This window comes from Ornithodoros turicata, chromosome 1 (assembly GCF_037126465.1).
Source record: "Ornithodoros turicata isolate Travis chromosome 1, ASM3712646v1, whole genome shotgun sequence".
Classification (NCBI taxonomy): Eukaryota; Metazoa; Arthropoda; class Arachnida; order Ixodida; family Argasidae; genus Ornithodoros; species Ornithodoros turicata.
In genome coordinates, this window is record NC_088201.1 from 11824654 (window position 1) to 11844415 (window position 19762).

Here is a 19762-nt window from a genome sequence, read left to right on the forward strand (position 1 = left end):
TAGATATCGACTGCGAGTAATAGCCATCTCCGCGCCGACTCACGCTATGCGCAACCGGTAAATATGTACTGGACACAATCATAATTGACTCCTTATAACTGACCCCAGAAGGACCTTAAGAGGTTCAGATACGAAGCTCGAATACTAATTCAGAAACAGCTGTTCTGTTGCGGGCAGTCTAAAATATGCCTTCTTCAGGTGTATGTGTGTGTCTAAACATTTGTTCGCAGTGGATGCCACTGGTGACCTTATATGCTATACACATTCGTCTCTGTTCGTTGGTGGCGAGGTTTAGTATATAATGACGATAAAATGGTTCAGGCAGCTCCTGCGATTACCCTACCGGTATGCCTTAAACCCCCGTTTCCTATCGCCTATTTTCATGTTGATCAGTATTCTGCCTCTGTTAAGTCCATGGCTTAAGTACATTATGTGACACATCTTGTAGCCCATCCATGTCTGTAATGTTTCCATTCTCACGATATCCCGTCAAAGTGTCTTGTATATTTGCACGTTTCGTCACGCGAAAACGTGCGAGCTGTAACTAAACGTGACCATTTTCAATGCAAAATTCCTATTCATGACAATCCAAAACGGAAATTTGATAGCAAATTTGAACAAAAAAATTGCACGTGGTTGAGTGTTAATTCAAAAGGCGTGTCTCCCACATAGCTCCCCGAGATTCTCGATTATTAACGTCCTGAAGGTATCGTTTGCGTTTGTCTCGCTAAAAGCCGAATCCTCAACTCCTCAGCACACGCACAGCAATAAAACGTGTGAGATGACAATAACATCCACAAAGCCGTAATTAGGCACACTTTTCCTTGTCAGTGTCTATACCAACTGTATGAAGGTCTGGGATTCCCCCCTAAAGGCTAACAACATGTTTCGTGCTTTTTTGCTTTCTTTATCTCTTCTCTCTTTTTTCGCAGGGGGGGGGGGGGGGAGGGGGATCTGCAATCCCATGAAGAACTATGTACTTGAGAGATGCAACCAAGTGATTTCAGGAGGAAAGGGTTTCGAGCTACCGTAGTCACAAACTACGAAACGACGCAGTGGGTCTAAGGTACCGGTTTCACGAGCGAGTTGTTCGGCAAGTTTAATATCCGAAATTAAACACCACACACCAAGTGCGCAGCATCAAATCATCAATTCTGAAGCTCCTGCTTGCTGGCACTATTAAGTGCCTATTCTATCATATATACCTACTCGGCATTAACCGGTATAATATGTAGGCTCACTTAAAAGAACACTTTGTCCCGCATTACGCCAAACAATGGAGACGTACAAGACTCACTCCATTACCGCGGATACGCTGGTCCGTCCACGTAATTACGGTCTGGGGAGTTTCATTATTTAGGCCGTTGCTCGGGAACGTACGCAGAGGTGGTGTTTTGTCTAATTGTGTTTGTGACGACCGTCGTTGCGTCAAAACAACATTCCTCAGCCTCAGGGGGGGATGTCAGCCCTGTCGCACCCCTGAAGTATCTGCTTGCTTCATTTGCAGGCAAAAGTGTGTCAAAGCATAGTCTTTAAGTCTGAACTACCCTGTGTGACATCAAGCGAGCAAGCAACAGGATATGACGGAGTATACGAATCCTCGTTATTCGATAGTGCGATTCTCTTGTCAGATTACCTCGTGTTTGGGATCGAGGTTACCCGGGTTCGAATCCGGCTGTGCTGTCTGGGTGTTTTCCCTGGGTTTTTCTCAGACGACTTTAAGACAAATGTCGGCACAGTTCCCCGTGAAGTCGGCCCAGGACGCACTGTCCCCCCCTGCGATTGTCGTGACGTTGCCCGCCTGAGCGTGGCCGACTACGGCAACCAGCTATACATCACCACCACCACAAGTTTCGATGCGCACTGCCGAAAACCGTGATTAGTATTACGTGGCCAATTCCTATTCAGTAAATATTCAGAAGAGCGCCTTGAACAGGTCCACAAATTAAGTAACCGTATATGCCGCTGCGCGGGCTGCGTAATGTTACTATCCACACAAATTTTATTAAATAAATGCAAAAAAATAGCGTATAGTGCGCTTCTCCTTTCGTTTCTGCCATCGCACTGCCGCGGTGAAACACCCCATGTCATCATCAGCATCTTTCGTTGTTGTTGTTGTTGCCATCGTTTCTTGACCGGACCACCAAATCGAATGTTTGCATGTTGACATTTCGTATACCGTGCTCCGTGCTGTGTCGATAGTCAGTGCTCTCTCTCCTTTAATGTGGCCGTTCATGATGATGATGGTACTAGAAATATATGGATACGTAGTACAATGCGTTCTACCAACTGTCCGCTTAAATCTTGAAAGAAAGAATGAACACGGAACAACTAAAGCAAGACAATACTCCTTGCGTATACCAGCACCACTTTAAGGCAGCTATAGGGCGCAATTGATTTGGACTAAAATTCCTTGGTCCTCATTCACCCCCACGGCCAGGCATTGGACCTTATGCGAGTACATTGCCTTTTTTTTTCTCTCAACTTGAATTTTCTTGGTCACTTACAGAGTAAGGGTGCGCTCAAGATCACAGTTGTCTCAGAACGTAAACCCACAGAGTAAGGGTGCCGGGGTAACCATTTCCGACCACGACTCACGGCCTCCTTTGTTTTCTTGTGTTCCGTCGTCGTCGTCGCCATCACGATGGCACCTGCATCGGGGTTACGAGATTGTGAACTTTACTGGAAAACGAAATAAATACATTTTTTTCTTTTCGTAGCTTTTCTACGATAGGCCAAGGAGGCCGCATGATGGATAAAAAAAATTAACGTCAAGGCGTCTCCGAATTTGAGAAAAACCGTTCGACCGGAGAAGTATGACGCGAGGATATTTGACTAAGTCCGACGCACGCATGAATGAGCACTAAAGGAAGGAAACGTCGGTGCCCTCTTTCTCGGTCTACTGTATGCCGCACGTGCGTAGACGACAATTGCAGGAAGTACTACACGATACACTTTTTGGAGTCCTGAGGATACTTCCAAGGTTCCCCGTAATATTTCCGTTCGTGTCTTGGAAAAGATGAACGAAGTGAAAAGCACCGAACACTTTGGTGGACGTCATGCCCTCTTTCGTAAGGGTACCGTCTGTGAAAGCATATTACTCTACCAATGTTCTTCGACACTACATACCTCTTATTTATTCCACGTGCCGCTTGGCTAATGGCGGATGATTTTGTTTCTGGAACACCATACGGGTGACCCGTCCAGGTGTGACTAACCTGGAAATTCCGGGGCAATAAAACGGACGTGATAGATCTCTTCGATTTGGCTGCACTCCTTGAACTAGCTCGGGTAGTACAGCACTTCTGTATTCGTTTTGTCAGCCGGTCGCGCCCTCTGCACTCTCGTATTCGTTTTGTTATGGTGCGGTACCAGTTCTGCACGAGTTCACGGCTGGCCTGCACCTGCTGGATAGGAAGCACAGTACAGGTTGGGACAAAAGTTTACGGAACACGCGAGCGGCGTACTTTTTCTTCGGTGCGACACCCTAGCGACTGCAGGAAGCGGGTGAGTTCACTGTTTCGGAGGGGTGGAAGGGTACGCTGTTAGCGACACACAGCGGTAGCTTCCACTTTCCAAACACTAGGCGATACCGGAACTACCGCTGTGTCTCTGGCATCGCACGCTGCACCCCCCCCCCCCCCCCGAAGCAGTGAACTCACCCGCTTCGGCCAGCCGCTAGTGTGTCGTACCGACGAAAAAATACGCCGCTCGCGTGTTCCGTAAACTTTTGTCCCAACCTGTACGAGTGCACGCGGAGCAGGCGATGCGGGTCCGCGTCAGCGACATGATATGCTGACGGTTCCTTCCTGCAGCAAGAGTGGACATGAGTGCACGTGTGCGAGGCAGCAGTCCAGTGAAGTTGCATGGTCGCGATAAATGCGTGAGATAATGCCGTTATATTTTGAGACCTAAACCGAACGGATAACTCGAATTCTCGCCTGTACGGGAAGCATTAGTTATCACGCTTTTCTTCACTGCGCCGGCAAATGACGCAAGCTTTGGAGCGGCTGAGTTTTTTTTTAAATAAAAATATATACAGATGGGAGGACGAACTAGGAAAACAGGAAGAACTAGTGTGCGTAGCATATGCCACAATGTTCTCGTGATATCCGGGAACCCGATTACGATCTTCGCTTTCTTGGTGCATGCTTACAGGTAACGTGCCATAACAAACACATATTCTAATGACTAGTAAAACGAATGAAGCACAACACATAGAAACAGTATACACGAAAGGAAAAGCAAGCATAAACAACATGGCAGTGGCCGCGGTTCGGACAGCAGACGATTGGCCTGCTCCTATGCACTCGCTTCTTCGTTTTGGAAGCGACCGCGCAGCGCTAGTGCAGAACCTACTTTTGCACTGAGTCGACGGCGCACGCGCTTGCACCACATCGGCACCCCTCTGAACAAGTGCCGGAGGTGCAGGCCAAATCGAAGCTACGTTACATCCTGGGTATACGCTCTGCAAGCAACCGAGCGTTCTGATCATATACCCTCTCCCGGTTACTCCGCTCGGGAAGCCCCATTGGCTACGGCGGCGCCCTCCCTCTTCCCTCTCACTGCCTCCTCTCACGTGCAGAGACGCACTTGCACAGCGTATTCCTAATGTTATCTGTATACCACGTAAAAGTATTGGCGGCAGGAGATAAGGATGGCAACATGTTTACGAGTGGACGTAAACACTTTTGTACGGGCAGTGGTCCTGCGGCTTTGGGATGGGGGGAAAGAAGAGAAAACAGGAGTTCAGAAAGTAGAACTGATAAATACGAGTCAAAACATCTACTAGGAAATGTTCTCACGTAGCGTTGTACCCGAACGTGTTGTGCCCGGAAAGCTTTGATTGGCGGCCTTGAGCTTCGAAAACAAGAACGAAAAAAAGTAACGTGTCATAGTGCGTAAGCTTTCAATGTCCTTCAGATCCCTTTTAAGCAAAAATATTTGCCTATTTTCCGGATTGACATTACGGATCTAGAAATATGGAGTTCGTAACAGATGGAACAATGAACTTGCCTGTGTTTAACGGCTGGAGACGTATCCGAACGGGAAGCTGCCGTTTTCCGCGCATTAGCTTTGGGCCTTTGCTCTCGCCATCTGAGCAAATCCCAGTGGTTTCACACGCCTTACTTTATCATAAAAGTTTTTACCAGACCCTTTGTTTGGGCTACTGTGTTGAAATGGGGTATTTGGTACCTGATAACCATAGTGAAACACAAGCAGTTGTGTTGTAGCTGTCTCGTCCTGTCCTTGGGCTGCTTGTGTTTCACTATAGGGCTACCTCTGTTTGGAGCTCGGCTCAAGTTGATGACTGCAGGCAAACACACTGCTTACCCATACAGTGCGCGACAATTTGCTCTCTTGCACAGCCGGTGCGACATTTTAGTGCCAGATGGTAAATTACATGCAGGATTCAGGTTTTGCAGGAGCGGGTTAGGGCGTCCCGCTCGTTGCTGGTAGCCAAGGTTGTGCTGAAGACTGGGAGGTGCTGGGTTCGAATCCTACCTATGGCAGTGTGCTGTCTGAGGTTTTCCCTGGGTTTTCCGAAGACTTTCCAGACGAATATCGGCACAGTTCCCCCTGAAGTCGGACCCAGGACGCATACTGACCCCCTGTCCCCCACTCCTTCCTGCTGTCTTCTCTACATCTGTTCACGTCTGTAAGACGCTCGTAGCACCAGTTGCTTCGCGGCGCTAACACGGAATAAAAAAATATGCAGGATTCCGGGTTTTCGGATTTCTTTTTTTTTTTTATATATATTCGGGGGCATTTATTGGAGTTTATTATTTTCGGGTTTTCGTCCTTCATTTTTTTCCCACGGAGTTAAATGCGAAATTCGGGGAGATAAGAGCGACAGCTGTGAAACGACATATACTCACAAAAAGCTGCCTCGTAAAAACGCAAACTCGTAAAAAAATTTACAACGACATTTGTATCACCATCACCTCCCGAAATAATGACGTTCCTTGACATAGTCCCAAAGCTTTATTATTTAAAAAAATGAACTGTAAACGATAGAGAAGCACCAATCCATTGGTCAAATTTTGTCGCCATCAATGAAAATGGAAACACGATAGCCGACGGGAGCAGCATCTCAAGTCATCAGCGAATATGAACAGATCGGAAGGTAACCTCGCAAGACAGTCTACCTGACCTTTCAAATTGACAATCTGTGCCCCCCAGTACATTCAGTGACGAGGAGAGGAAGCATGATTCACAGAAAAAGGGAAAGGAAAACCCTTGACGCTGGACGTTGTCCAAATAGACCTGGGAAATGACCGAAATAACCTCAAAATGCCGTCCTAGTCCATTCTTTTCCCTTTTTTCACAATCAATCAATCAGCGTCATGCTGAGCAGAATCAAGAAATAGCAGTGACTCCAATGTCTATAGGTGCCTATAGGAAAGGATGGAGATCGCCCACATTATACGGATGCTTCGTGCATTGGTAAGTGAAAGACTGCCGCATGGTGGATTTGGGTTCAGAGGCACAACCTTCCTTGTCGTGGCGCCTGGTAACCCGCGATGCGAGGCAACCTCGACACAAAAGGAAACGAACCCCGGCATCTAATAACCAGAACTTCGTTTGTTTTGCTGACATCACGGTTACTGAAACCCCAAAGCGGAGTTTTTCGGATAAATTCGAACACTCGGATCCCTAATTATATGCCAGGCAAACATTACAAGTTCGAGAGAGAAAAAAAAGAGTTGGTTTTGTTGTTTTTCTCCCTCTTCCAGCGTCTGCGATACAGTATGCATCGGAATATGCGCGCTGGAATGAAGATGTTCCAAAATGACCAGCCGGTTCGTTGGTTTGATAGATGTACGTGGGTGTGGACAGAAGAGAAAGATGAATGAGTAAAAGATGGATGTGTGTTGTGAATGTTCGTTATTGCAGGAGTTCAGTGCTTGTGTTCAGGCATGTGTCGTCACAACAATACGCTCCGACCGTGTTTGTCTCTGCGCAGGGGAGATAGTGGAGCTTGGGGAAACCACGTGACTAAGTGTCTGTCCACTCACAAGGCAGGAATAAGGGGGTATTCGTAGACCGGCATGGGTCCACAGAAGAAACAACGTGCGCATCAACCTTGAAATGTTGCCCCCGTATTTGGGAGATGAACCAACGAGAGCGTGGCAATAGTGGACAATAGGAGAAAGAGAGAAACTAGGAAGCTGCGCAGATAGGCTAACATACTTTCATAGCGTATTTCGCGAAAATCTCGAAGTGAGAAGATAGTCGACGCGGAAATCAGTCCTAACAAAGAATATACCGTCTTCCAACAACTATATATGACTGAGCTGAACCGTCAGCTGAGCATCTGCAGTTTTTATGTTTTTTTTCTTTCTTTTTTTGCAAATCCGACGTGCAGAGGCGATCCCTAAAGTGTTTTAGCCTGATGCTGTGATTTTATGTAGTATCGTAGAGTTTGGTCAAACTAGTGTTAAGCTGTTTTCTCCCACAACAGTTCAAAACAAGACACTAAACCAAAAACGACCCGTGACGTCTATTGTCTGCACGAATCGAGAGGAGTGCAGTCCGAAATAACCAAGTGTCATCCAGGATTATCTAGCTTTGCCGCTACGTACGTTTACCCCGAGGCTTCCAGAACGTTGGTGGTATGGCTACTTCCTGTGTAAATCACATATCAGTACTGACTCAGCCCACCATCCGTCAGGAACCGTCACGGAAGACTGAACTACATCGCTCATGCGGTGACTGATACGAAAATGGCCAGGAAGCCCTCAGGGTACCGTATAGTACTTGCCCTCCGAGGTGCACACTGTGCCAACAGCTACTTTCCGTATTTTTCAACACCTCAGCGACGCGACCGACTGGAGATCGTCTCTAATCACTATAGGCTGGCGGTTTGCGAGGAAGAGTTCAGTATGTATTTGCCAGATGGTGCTGTCAGGAGAGCATTGCACAATGCCAAGCAGGAGAAACGTTGAACGGTCCGAAAAGCTCAGGAGACGTTCAAACGAAAGAAAGACGGTGAAAAACTCCCTGTTTTTAGACTTCTCTTATAGGATGCATGAACTGCCGAAGGAAAATCAAGAAAGGGTTCATATCTGAAAAAAAAAAAAAATCACCGCTTATAACGGAAAATTCAGCAATCCAGAGGCTTAGCCAGAAGAACAGTTTCTTCGAAATATTCGACAGGTCCCGACAATGAGGCTTCTGCTGCAATCTACTGCTTAAAATGAAATTTGAGACGATAGCAAGTGTAGTAGTCTATACATTAGAAGCTATGAAATCCCAGCAGAGACGGGACTGAACAAATGTTAGCGGTAGCTGAGGCACACATATTTAGCGAGAACAAAATATGTCAAGGTGCATTTTCTTTTTAACGCTGCACTATGACATTTGTGCCACAGCTTTGTGTGCTCAAACCTTCCCGCAGACTCCAAAGGAAACCGCGGGAGCCATCCTTCAACAGGCACCACCGAGCGCAACACATACACGATTCCGTCCTCTAACGCTAGGCATGACCCTGCACGGCGGCCGGAACAATATCGCTACCAAGTCCATCGACACGACAACGATGTGAAGGTGAGAATATTCGAAAAGCCATTAGCGCCGTGAGATACCTTGTGCTGTAGAACCACACTCTGAAGCCACACTACACTGATGGCGGTGCATCTCCAATGCTTCCGGTTCACGAGTTTCACGACCACCGCCCCCGTGATATGGGTGTGAGCGTATCACCAGCAGGCGCCCATTAACAACTCTTTCCCGCGCCCATCTTCACACGAGTGTCTGAGGGTGACACCAGCTCACACGGATAGCACAGTTACAGTGAAAGCGGTCTGGCTTTATTGAAGACACATAGCAACAACACGGCGATGATGACTGAAAGAGTTAGGAGAAGCCAACGACCACGTTGAACAGTTATGGCAAGGAGGTACGAAAGTTGCAAAAAGTATCACATCCTCATTCTTGTAGCCACAAAGGAAAGTGCAGAGGAACATGGTGACAGCGGTCGTTGATGAAATCTATAGGCTCGACATCTTATTTGGTTTCCATATCGCGCAAGTCTACAAGAAGACGTGAAATTTGCTTCTTGAAAGCCGTTTGTTCGAGCTGCAATGAATCACTGAGATAAGATCGCGTCTCCAGCAGGAGGAGACATCGCTCGATGTGTCTGTTTGTGCTCCTCTGGGGAAACTAGGGGGACGGCATAGACGCAGGTCAGCTGCAGGACGAGATTCATGGAGAACACAGCCTGTGCTTGGAGAGCAAACGAGTTGTCGTCTGTGTCGGTTTGTTTGCTGCCCATGCTCAGACAATGTTTGCCATGGATTATGTGGTTTACGTGGTTTGACGTGTCGCGTGTATAACCTGTCATCTACACCAACATTAATTTGATGATTCCAACTTTTACGAAATTTAACGGACGCCTCATGTCAACGTTAGCTGTTTGTACGATTCAGTAACGTCTAATCTACGCAGGATGGTACCACCCTCGCAGTCTTCCTCCACAAGGTGAATTTCCCTCCGAGGCCGTACCGCCTTCTGGTGATCCCGCACCATCAAAGAACCATCCGCCACAAATTCTTTCCGCGAAAGGAGCGCATCAGAGGTTATGTCAAAATATCTGAATAGTATTCGTTAAAGGCGGCGAGCCCATAGACTTGCAACACGGTACTTATGGCGAAGCATCTAGCAAGAAGTTTAACGGCTGAAAAGAGGCCATATTTGAAGCAATTTCCCAACGGACTGCACGCTTCCTTTGATCATCCATAAACCCTCAAGTGCGAATCATCATGGTCGTCATCGAAGGCACAGCGTGGCCGGTGAAGTGAAAGGAAGATGAAAAGCTGGAATCTATCTATTTGTTATCGAAGGAGTCACGGAAAGCTTTGGGACGCCACCGGGGAGCAGACGAGTTCACGTTGAGCATCTGCTCGCATGAATGACTTCCACGGGGAGACCTGAAGGGCATCAAGTGGAGCGACTCCACCAATACGGAAGTTCCGAGTCAATATAGACCAGACTGGGAATGCCCTCAGACGGATAAACTGTGTGCTTGTGAGACAAAGCACGCGGCACATTTTGTCACAGCAAAACAATGATTTGTATCGTGTCTTCCTTGTTCGCGTTTAAGGAATAGATTGAGCACACTGGAAGCTCCGAAAACTGCTCCGAAAGTTGTGCATAGAAAAGGGTTCTTAGACCAATGACCATTTTGAGAAAACTATCGAGGTCATGTTATGCTTTGTTTCTTGCAAGGCTTTCCAATGTTTTTTTCTTTTGTTTTTGTTGATTGGATTTCTTTTTATTATACGTTTTTCTTACATACTGCTTTTATACTGCGTATGTTTTACGACAATTGTATCTTTTCTCGCATTCAATCACATCTAATTTACTGTGTTTGCTCCTGGGGTAGCACGTATGCAACATGTTGCGAACGTTTATTTAAGCTACAAAAGAGATCTGTGAGATCCATAACGTTCTTGAATCGCTGTGATCCTTCGGCGGAACTTTAACGTCAGCTAAAGGTTCTGCCTTTCTCCAGGTTGGTCTGTTCAAGTGCAACAAGAAGCCAAACTCCGAATAGTTCACTCTTTCAGCAGTGTCAACAGATCAATAGAAGTCTTATTTGTAATGACTTCATGTTCTATCGCCCGAAGAGCCTGTACGCGTTTAATTGCCGTAACTTTACATCCGACGTAAATGTGGAAGAAGTGACACATAAATGGCTGCGCAAACCTGCCCGAAAGACTTCATCTCTCCTGAAATACAGGCGCTTCCGAAAGTATGGTGCCCCTGCATTGAAAAGCAGGCGTGCTTCCTAGAAGAATGATAGGTTGTTTCCCAGAATATTCATTTTCATTGTTCGTCAATAAATTATTTAAAGTTACTTACTGAACCCCGCTCGTAAAATGTTATTATGGTCTTACAAGTTATACGTTATAACGTTCTACATCTTAGCTGCTATGATGAGGAAAGAACGCGGCCTCACCGCCTTACGTATAAATTTACCCGAATTACATTAAGAACACTGGAGTAGCATGTCATGATCTGCAGGGGATTTAAGATTTATTATTTTCATTTTCATTACTTCCCATTAATTGATTCTCAGCCTATTTCACACGGAGGGATCCGATGAAGTCCACAGCTGGCAGCCCATATGGTTTCTAAATATCCTCCGGCGACAACGTATGGAATTCGATAAGGTCGGCCTCGATCGACTGCACGATTTACTAATCACAATCGGAGAGATCTTAGGATGTTGGCCAGTCAAGCAGCGGGGTTGAAGCACTGCAAGCTGTGCAGTTTTTGAGTTGGGCTCTGCAAGCCCATTAAAGGTTACTCGAGAGCTAGACCGGCACACAGGATGTGGCACCTGAATCTCTGTACCGAGAAAACGGCTTCCAGATAAATGACACCGTGGTTGAACTTAGCCCATCCATGCAACGGTAAAGTGGATAAGGAGTCCCTCAGTGACACTGATTCACGACAGGCAAGCTGCTTTGCACATCGGATTTTTTTTTTTTTTTTTTTGCCGAATCCGTGATTTTTCCAATACGCCTTGCTTCCTTCTGTACTTTCCACCTGGCGATACCTGAGAAATGACACACGTGCTGTGAACCGACTCGGAATTTCTCATCACGTATCTCCCTCATCAACAAGACCAGGCCCCCAAGCCTTCTGGAAGCACTGCCATACTGTGCATCCGTGACTGTCGAATCCATCATCTTATCTCCCTCGCCTAGAGAATTCTATTAACAACGTGCTGTGTACAAACCACATTCATTGCTAAGCTCCGAACATGTTCGAGTGCGATATGGACTTTGCATTTGATTGGGTCCACCCGGTAAGGAGGATATACCGTTTCGACTCCCAAAAGCCCGCGGCATCGAACGCTACAAACCGGCCTCTCACCCGTGATAAACCAAGTGTGAGAACAGAGCTTCGAGACGATCTGTTCCCCTTTCGCAACTGTATCAGACTGCCATCCTATTTCTGAAAGGCAGACGGTCTGAAAGACGATTTGGTCGTGGAAACCGTGCCTGACGTAAGCTCCCATCAACCCAATTTTGGGTCGTGCTCGAAGCTTAGCACTCTGATCAGTTTAGATATCTGTTAGAAGTGTGCAATGCATTGGGTAACCTACACAAGTCTGTGCCTCTGTTGCACTCTTGCCTGTTTAGCTTGATCTCATTACAGAGTGAGGAAGGAAATGTGACTCGATCGTAGACGAAACAGATTTCTTTATTCTCCTTGTTTTCTTTTTCTTTTTTTGTTATGGATGTTTTCTAGTGATGCACTCAATAGCGAAACGCGGTGAATGCTATCGCGCTCTCGCTTTACGAATATGCGTAACGATATCATTTATGTTATTTCAACACTTTCTTCTTCTTTTTTAATTCCGTGTTAGCACCGCGAAGCAACTGTCGCTGTGAGCGGCGAACAGATGTGGACAGATGGAGAGTGGACAGCAGGAAGGAGTGGGAGACAGGGGGATTAGTACGCGTCCTGGGACGACTTCAGAGGGAACTGTGCCGACAGGTGCAGTGCTGTGAACACCATAATGAACACTGCAGTAGCCGGCCGGCTGCGGTGCCGCGGCTGTCATGCAACGAGCTAGCAAGGCTCACAGAAGGACTTCAGCCGGAACTACAGCAAATACACTTCAAGTAAAGTAGAAAGTATTATACAGCAGAATTACTTGAAGTAAAGTAAAAGTACCCTGTAAAGTACTTTGAGTACGACTTTAGTACCGAGTACATCAAGTACTGCCCATCACTGACATTTATCGTACCATTTTGAAAACAACATCGTGTTGATGTTGACAAAAGCAAAAACATCGATGTTCCATTATGGATTATACGGAATGTTTTTGAAGAATCAGTAGGCCGCGACTGCGTTTGCATGAAAGACGGAAATATGGCAACTGTCGAAAAGGCCAGACAGCGGCAGGAGCGAAACCCGCACGTCTTGATTACTGTGGCTACCCTGTGTTCTATTTCTCAGTAGTAAGTTTGCGTGTTCCAGAATCAGGACAGTTATTGTGAAACAGGGTTTCAAATCATATCACAACAGGGTTTCAAATTCGCGAGTGTACAGCACAAGTTACGCACCGTCAAGGTATTGCAGCCAGTGGCGTAGTCACGGAGGGGGGGGGGGGGCTAGGGGGGGCTCGAGCCCCCCCTACCTGCCACGGGCCGACCCACGCAATCGTGCAAATTCGAGGAGAAAATAACATATGAGAGGGGGAGACCAGTGTGACGATCACGAAAGTTCTTGCAGTTCCTGCGTCTGTCTACACTCTTGAATGGCTTTCAAAGTATGGGCGTATCAAAATACTTCCAATCTGGTGACAGGGCCTCATTGGCCATAACAGCAACATGTAATCGCATTGTGAACGTTCAAATCAGTCTAGATTTGCATCTCTTATCTTGCGCTGTGTGCAATAGCAAGCTGGCAATAGAATGTGTATGTTGGCGGACCCAGGAATAGCCGGGGGGGGGGGGGGGAGTGGGGCGGGTTTTCGTATCGAGCCCCCCCCCCCCCTACCTTGGAGATATGGCTACGACACTGACTGCAGCTTGTAGAAGTGAGATTTGCATCCCCTCTCTGTAGATGGTAGGCCGGTTGCCTGCTGTCCCTGTAGAAATTCGACAGCCTGCGCATTGTTTAGAAATGATTAGCATCAGAGCTTTACCAGCATCGCCAGCTTTGGTACAAGAAAGACAAAGACCAAGCTATTGGAAGATGCTGGTCAGCGCATGAGGATTTCCTGGCAACAGGGAAGAAGACCTACATTATAGAGTAAATTACTGCTTCCGTTCCTGCTTCGCCAAGAGCTCATCAAATCTGCCGGTTCACGTGTCTTCAATTTCATGTATGTGTTTTGGAAGCACGCAATGGAAGCCTTTCGGCCATTCTTGCAAATGGTGCACTTGATGACTTAGCGCACTGCAGTTGCGTCGTACGCGTGAAGCGGCGTAGTTTCCTGGAAGACGACGAAGTAGAGAGAGCGCGATTCGAGAGGCACGCGGTACTGCGCGAACGGTCCAGTGTCAGGGCCACATTCCACCCGTGCAGTGGCCGGAGGACCTAGCAGGGGCAAGACGCGTTCCGTACAATCCAGGACCCTCTGCCAGCAGCTTCGTCTGAGACTTGCCAGGTATCATGGCCCAGGAATTCAGCGATGAGCTCGGCAAGGTGCTGAAAGAGCGTGGCGTCATCGGGGATGCTCTCGACAATATTGAGAATAAGACTAAAGTGAAACGCGAACATATCGTCTATGGTGAGTCGTCTATTTCGTTTAACTAGGCCTACCTCTGTGCATTTCTGTGCGTGTGTGTCTTTTGTGCGTTCTCTTCGTAAAGTGCGAAGGCCTTTTAAGACTGAACCTGAAGCTCGCGCGCTCGTGTTCAAGCGTCTTTCGAACATATCGTAGTTACATAGAGGATATTCTTGAACTTATGGGAGTGGTTATAGTGCATAGCTTGTACAAACCACGTCTAGGATGTAAAGACCGCCGTGGTCGGCTTAGGGTATAATGTACAGAATATTCAGATACCACAATTTATAAGAAGTCTGTATCAACAAACAGAAAGTTACATAGGTACAATATTATAGTGCGACTTCATGGCAGTCTAGGGTCATTCTACCCATAAGGGTACCGATACCCTGCACTGTTATGTGACCGCTGAATGCTTTGATTGTCGTGTGTAATTTACTAGTCCCTTGGCAAATGTTTTAAGAGTCCTCAATCATAATGCAGGCTTGATGGGCTTCGTGTTCGTGCTGTTCATCTGTAATTTTCTTGGAGCAAAGGCTGCAACATGCATCACAACTATATGGCCTATGCTTGGAAGGTAAGCGTTGCTCGACGTCTTCAGCCAAGCCTTCAAGTTCAACATTTCTTTTTAGCGTAAGAGCTGTCGATCGAGCTGACACATCAGCACTTCAAAAGTGGACAGCGTACTGGATCGTCTATGCTCTAGTCAATGTCTTTTTCAATTTCATTTTCATCGGAATGTACCGTTACTTCAAAAGGATATTTCTGATCAAGGTGAGTGACGAATGTCGACAGGGTATGTGGGCTTAACAATGCCTAATGCTTTCTCTTACAGCTGCTGTTCTTGGCATGGTGCGCAGCACCGGTAAAGGGCAATGGTGCGCAGATCATCTTCCAGAAGGCGCTTGCTGGCAAAATATTCCGAGAAGGAGGTGGTGGTGGTGGTGGTTCGGTGGCGCCACCTGCTCCAGCTGCCCCTGCAGCCGGAGGCAAAAAGGACTCCCCTGACAACAGCCGCAAAATGAAGAAGTGAACGGAGGTGGGCTTATTAACCGATAACCGCGCAGTCAGTTAACACGCATTGCATAGAGACGCCAGTATTTATCGGCTGTAAGACAAAATCCAAATGTTGATGCGCTGGTCACTATTCCTGCACCACTATAAATCACGCTGTCACGTTATTAAAAATTTTAACTCCCCATTTGCAAGGTAAGAGTCTGTCGACATTGTTGGATGGTGCTATATTGTCAGTGGCGGTCCCAAGGGGGCGGGGGCAGTTTTCGTCTCTTCCTCAACCTTACCAGTGATAGGATTTCGTGCCAGAAAAGGTTGAGCCCGTGTCCAGAACCCCTCCACCCCCCTCGCACCCGAATGGATAGCGACTGGCTAAAGGCTCGCAGACGTCGCCCCCCCCCCCCCCCAAGTTCGCTGAGACCGCCCCTGTATATTGTCGATAAGCGCAGTAGGCATACAGGGGTAGTAAAATGACACAAGAAGGGCACAGAACGACATAGTCGGAGGAAGACCCTCTTATCGAGGTGTGTTTTCTTACATCCGCTGAAAAGTCTTCGATCAGGAAGGTCTAGGTTTGAACCTGGTAACGGCACCTTTCGGCATCTACTCTTTCTAAGAATGTTCTACAACGTTGTACACTGTACAGTGTTAACACTACTGACATGTACTAATTTTCGTATTTCACAGGTCCTGCCACAAAGCCACGCGCGGTGGAAATGGTGACTCATCGAGGAGTGGGTTCCCAAATAAAACGATCTGTCTGGATCAATGTGGCGGCCATTGTTCCTTAAATTAGATAAGCAGCTCTTTGTAATGGAGTTGTAGTTGGGGGTCTTAGCGAACTGAAAGGAGCCAATTTAAGCGGGACCATGAACTTCTCTTATCGTGATTGCAGATCAAATAGTTCGTGCGCCATACTGCCCCCTCTCTTGTGGGTTGCGCAACTCTTCTGTTGCACTTCCTGGTTAACGACCAAGACGAAGCTGGGTTTACATCCACTTAAACCAGTTCTTTAGCATTGTCTAATTTTACGGTGCATATTGAGCTTATGTCTGTTGTGAAGAAATTCTGCATGCTTGTCCAGCATCCCTGACAAGCACCCCGGTGTTTCGTGTTCGGGCGATTATTATGCTGACGGTGAGTAGTGACTTGAGGCGCTGCATATAAATATTAAAATCTAATGAGTGATTGAAAGCTTGATATTCCAATGTCACGTGCCTCCAATAAACTGCGCTTGGCGCAGATCTCTCTACTATATAATTTGTTGATGTAGCAGCTCTAACGTCATGTATTACGAAGGCTATATGACACCCGAATTGCTTTCCATGACATTCAAAAGCCGTCGGCCACCGCATTTCATCCGTGCGAGTCGGGTATTTTACTCCCGAATGGAGGACCTACTATGCGACAATGAAAAAGCTCGAGTAGAGCAGCATCCACCAAAGCTAATACGAAAAAAAAAAAAAAGGAAGGAAGCTGGTGATAGTGATTGTGCTGAATTTATTTGCGGTGAGGCAATGAATATAGATGAGAACGAACGCTTTCAACTGCGGAAACGACTCTTCATTCCTTTGTGTGTCTTGTAAAGCTGTCGCTTAGTAGCAGCGCCTCTGTACTTTTGTGTGTGTGTGTGTGTGTGTGTGTGTGTGCTCGAAGAAATGCGTGTCCAAGGCCGCAGTTGTTGGGCCGTTCTCGGTCGTCTTAAGTTTATTTGCTTTACTCAAATAAAATAAGCGCTTCCAGAAATGTAGAGAACGCGCACAAAAGAAGCAGCAGATGTTTGACACAACATTCTGGATGAGAAGCGAAAGCGGGAATTGCCTTTTCGCTAATGATGGATGGGGTCCACTTCTGAATTACTCGGAGGAACTAGCCCACCGCTGGAAAACATTGCGAAAACAGGCTCTATAAATACGACCTATGCAGCGACTGGGTGAATGCCGAAGCATGAATGCCGAAGAGAAACAGCATGTAGCAGTTGTGTGGTCGCTATAGGAGTATGTACTTCCGAGGGCAGCAGAAGCGACTAACGTAAGTACCTTCCAAGATATGTTTCCATACTGTACTTACCTTTGGAGCTTTCCTTCCATCAGTGGGACACCGACTGAAGAAATGTTGGAAATATTGCATTGGCATCAAAGTGGAAGAGAAATGTTGGAAATGACAATTAATGCTTCTCTGCAGGCAACCCGTCCCGTGCTGTTCTGCTGCATATAGGTGCAGTACCAAATGAAGCAGTACCAAGCTGTGACTTTTCGTGTCTACAGTAGTGTACCGTGTATGTCCAAGCAGGACGAAAACGTACCATGCAACACGTTTTCTCGATACGATACATACCTAACAAAGGTGGGAGCTACAAAAAGCAAAAACCTACTCAACACATGCGACCTTTGAATACAGTCGACTTCATTTATTCTGATCCCACGCCGCGCTACCCGGAAAAGACGCGCGGTGACGGATTTCGGTCCACATGCAAGTGGAAAAACGTGTAAGGTGCAAGGTGTGACGTTGATCGAGGCTTCGTTGTGTGGGGTGGTCTATTGCTAATATTCGATGCAATTTACCTCTGTTTATCCGCTCTTCAGTTTTCGGATCCGGACCAAAATTTCAGGGAACTACCGCGGAGAGTACCCAAAAACCGTTTTCAGTTATCAGGGATATGCAGTATTTAAATACATTGTAATTCAAATACTACTTAAAAATTTAAATACATGTATTTATATTTTGTATTTAAATACAGACATGCAAAATGTATTTATAATTATATTTAAATACCAATTTTCGGGTATTTATTCTTGTAAATACTTTATAAATACTCCTAAATACAGTATAAACTGATTCATATCTTAAAGTCGCCCTGCAATTGGCCTTTGGGGCAGAAGGGCGAGTTTGGGGGGCGGTTATGCCATGCTTGCGCTAGCATATGCGCATGCAACGAACCATTTTAGATGGCTAGTTTTTCACTGTTGTTGCGTGCAACGGTCGGGACTACCCAATTACCTTGTTGTACAGATCCCGACAAAAGTTTACGGAACACCAAAGCGAGGTATTTCTTGATCCGAGCGACACCCTAGCGGCGAACGGGAGTGGACACACTTACTGAGAGGTGCGTCGAGTACCCGGTCCCCTGTTTGTAAGTCTATCTGCTCCTGTTTGCAGCAACCATGTCGCTCAGATGACTATATACACCACTCCAGTGTTCCGTAAACTTTTGTCGGGACCTGTACGAAGCATCTTCGTCCAATTTAATACAAGCATTGGTTCATCGGCGCCTGTTCTCCTTTGCGAATCTGATTACGGCCGAACAGAAGACACCTAAAAGATGCAGTCTTCCATAAACTTCTAATATTAAAATCGACATGATAATCTAACAAATAAACGTACTGTTCCTTGCTGATTCGTTGTTATGATCATCGTTATTTCTGTAATTCCAGATGACATTTTCCTCAAAGTATTTATGGTAGTAGTGTTACGGTATTTAAGTATTGTATTTATTTGTTAAAATACGTAGGCCACACCGGCAGCACAACAGGATAAAAACAAGACTTATACATTTGAAGTCTTGTTTATATCCTGTTGTGCTGCCGGTGTGGCCTACCCCCGGTACTTGGACTGTTTTCAACTGTATTGATATTTTGTATTGAGAAACTCATGTTGAAAAGTATTTACGAAGATTATTTAAGTACCCCTTTCAACAAAGTATTTTGTATTTATATTTAAATACTCAAAAAAATTATTTATGCCCATCCCTGTCAGTTATGCAGCGTGGAGGAGGCTGAAACAGTGTATAACCTATATATATATTTCGTCAAGCGCGGTACCGAAGACAACCCTAAGAAGTTCCCAAGTCACAACTTGGGAACTAGTCAAACCACCACAAGCTAGAAACAGCAAGAACGCAAATCCTTTCATGGAGGTTCCGGATACCAAGGAGCGGGTGCAGAGAACACTTGAGTTGGTTATAACTTATAAGCGGAGTGCTCCGCACCGTCCGAGGAGGACCGCTCCTGTGGTGAGCGAAACCGTTCTCTCCAAAATGCAGCTGTGAACGAGTCTACCGCTCTGGTTCTGGAGCATGCGATCAGCATAATATCTCAGGAGCTGCGTTTAGGGATGAAGATGTCGCTTGGTTGCACTGAAAACCGGGCATCATAAATCCACAACAGCACTGAGGAGCCCGGTGTTGTGTGACTCTTGAGGACGCGCGACATGCGCTTATCACTGATCAGGTTAATATCTTTTTTAAGTTTTTTAAAGTTTCATGAAGGACAATAGACAATTTTCGGAACAAACACGAGCTTCATTGGCAGCTGCTAGCTTCTATAACTGCTCTCGCGTTTCGTTTCTCCGGATCTCTCGCTATATCCGAAAAGTTTCGTTGGAAACAGCCAGTGCCGGATAAACGGAGGTCGACTACACAATAGTCTTTCTTCTTCCGTTTTGACGACGCTAGACAATCAGTCACTCGATTGGTTTGGTGGCCCCTAGCGTAGC

At 46.4% G+C, this 19762-nt stretch overlaps 1 protein-coding gene across 1 annotated transcript; it reads left to right on the top strand.

Annotated features, from left to right (window-relative positions):
• Positions 1–13965: 13965 nt before the first annotated feature.
• Positions 13966–16033, top strand: LOC135397048 (receptor expression-enhancing protein 6-like). The gene is made up of 5 exons (XM_064628380.1): positions 13966–14257; positions 14738–14831; positions 14887–15028; positions 15090–15293; positions 15956–16033. Exons 1-4 carry the CDS (start codon positions 14140–14142, stop codon positions 15285–15287), a joined length of 552 nt encoding a protein of 183 aa, XP_064484450.1. The 5' UTR covers positions 13966–14139; the 3' UTR covers positions 15288–15293; positions 15956–16033.
• Positions 16034–19762: the final 3729 nt, after the last annotated feature.

Bases quoted from the DNA above. Each gene is read 5' to 3' on its own strand.
- LOC135397048 (XM_064628380.1), top strand. From the start codon at position 14,140: ATGGCCCAGGAATTCAGCGATGAGCTCGGCAAGGTGCTGAAAGAGCGT. The intron at 14,258-14,737 runs GTGAGTCGTCTA...ATCATAATGCAG, and splicing joins ACGCGAACATATCGTCTATG to GCTTGATGGGCTTCGTGTTC. The intron at 14,832-14,886 runs GTAAGCGTTGCT...ATTTCTTTTTAG, and splicing joins ATATGGCCTATGCTTGGAAG to CGTAAGAGCTGTCGATCGAG.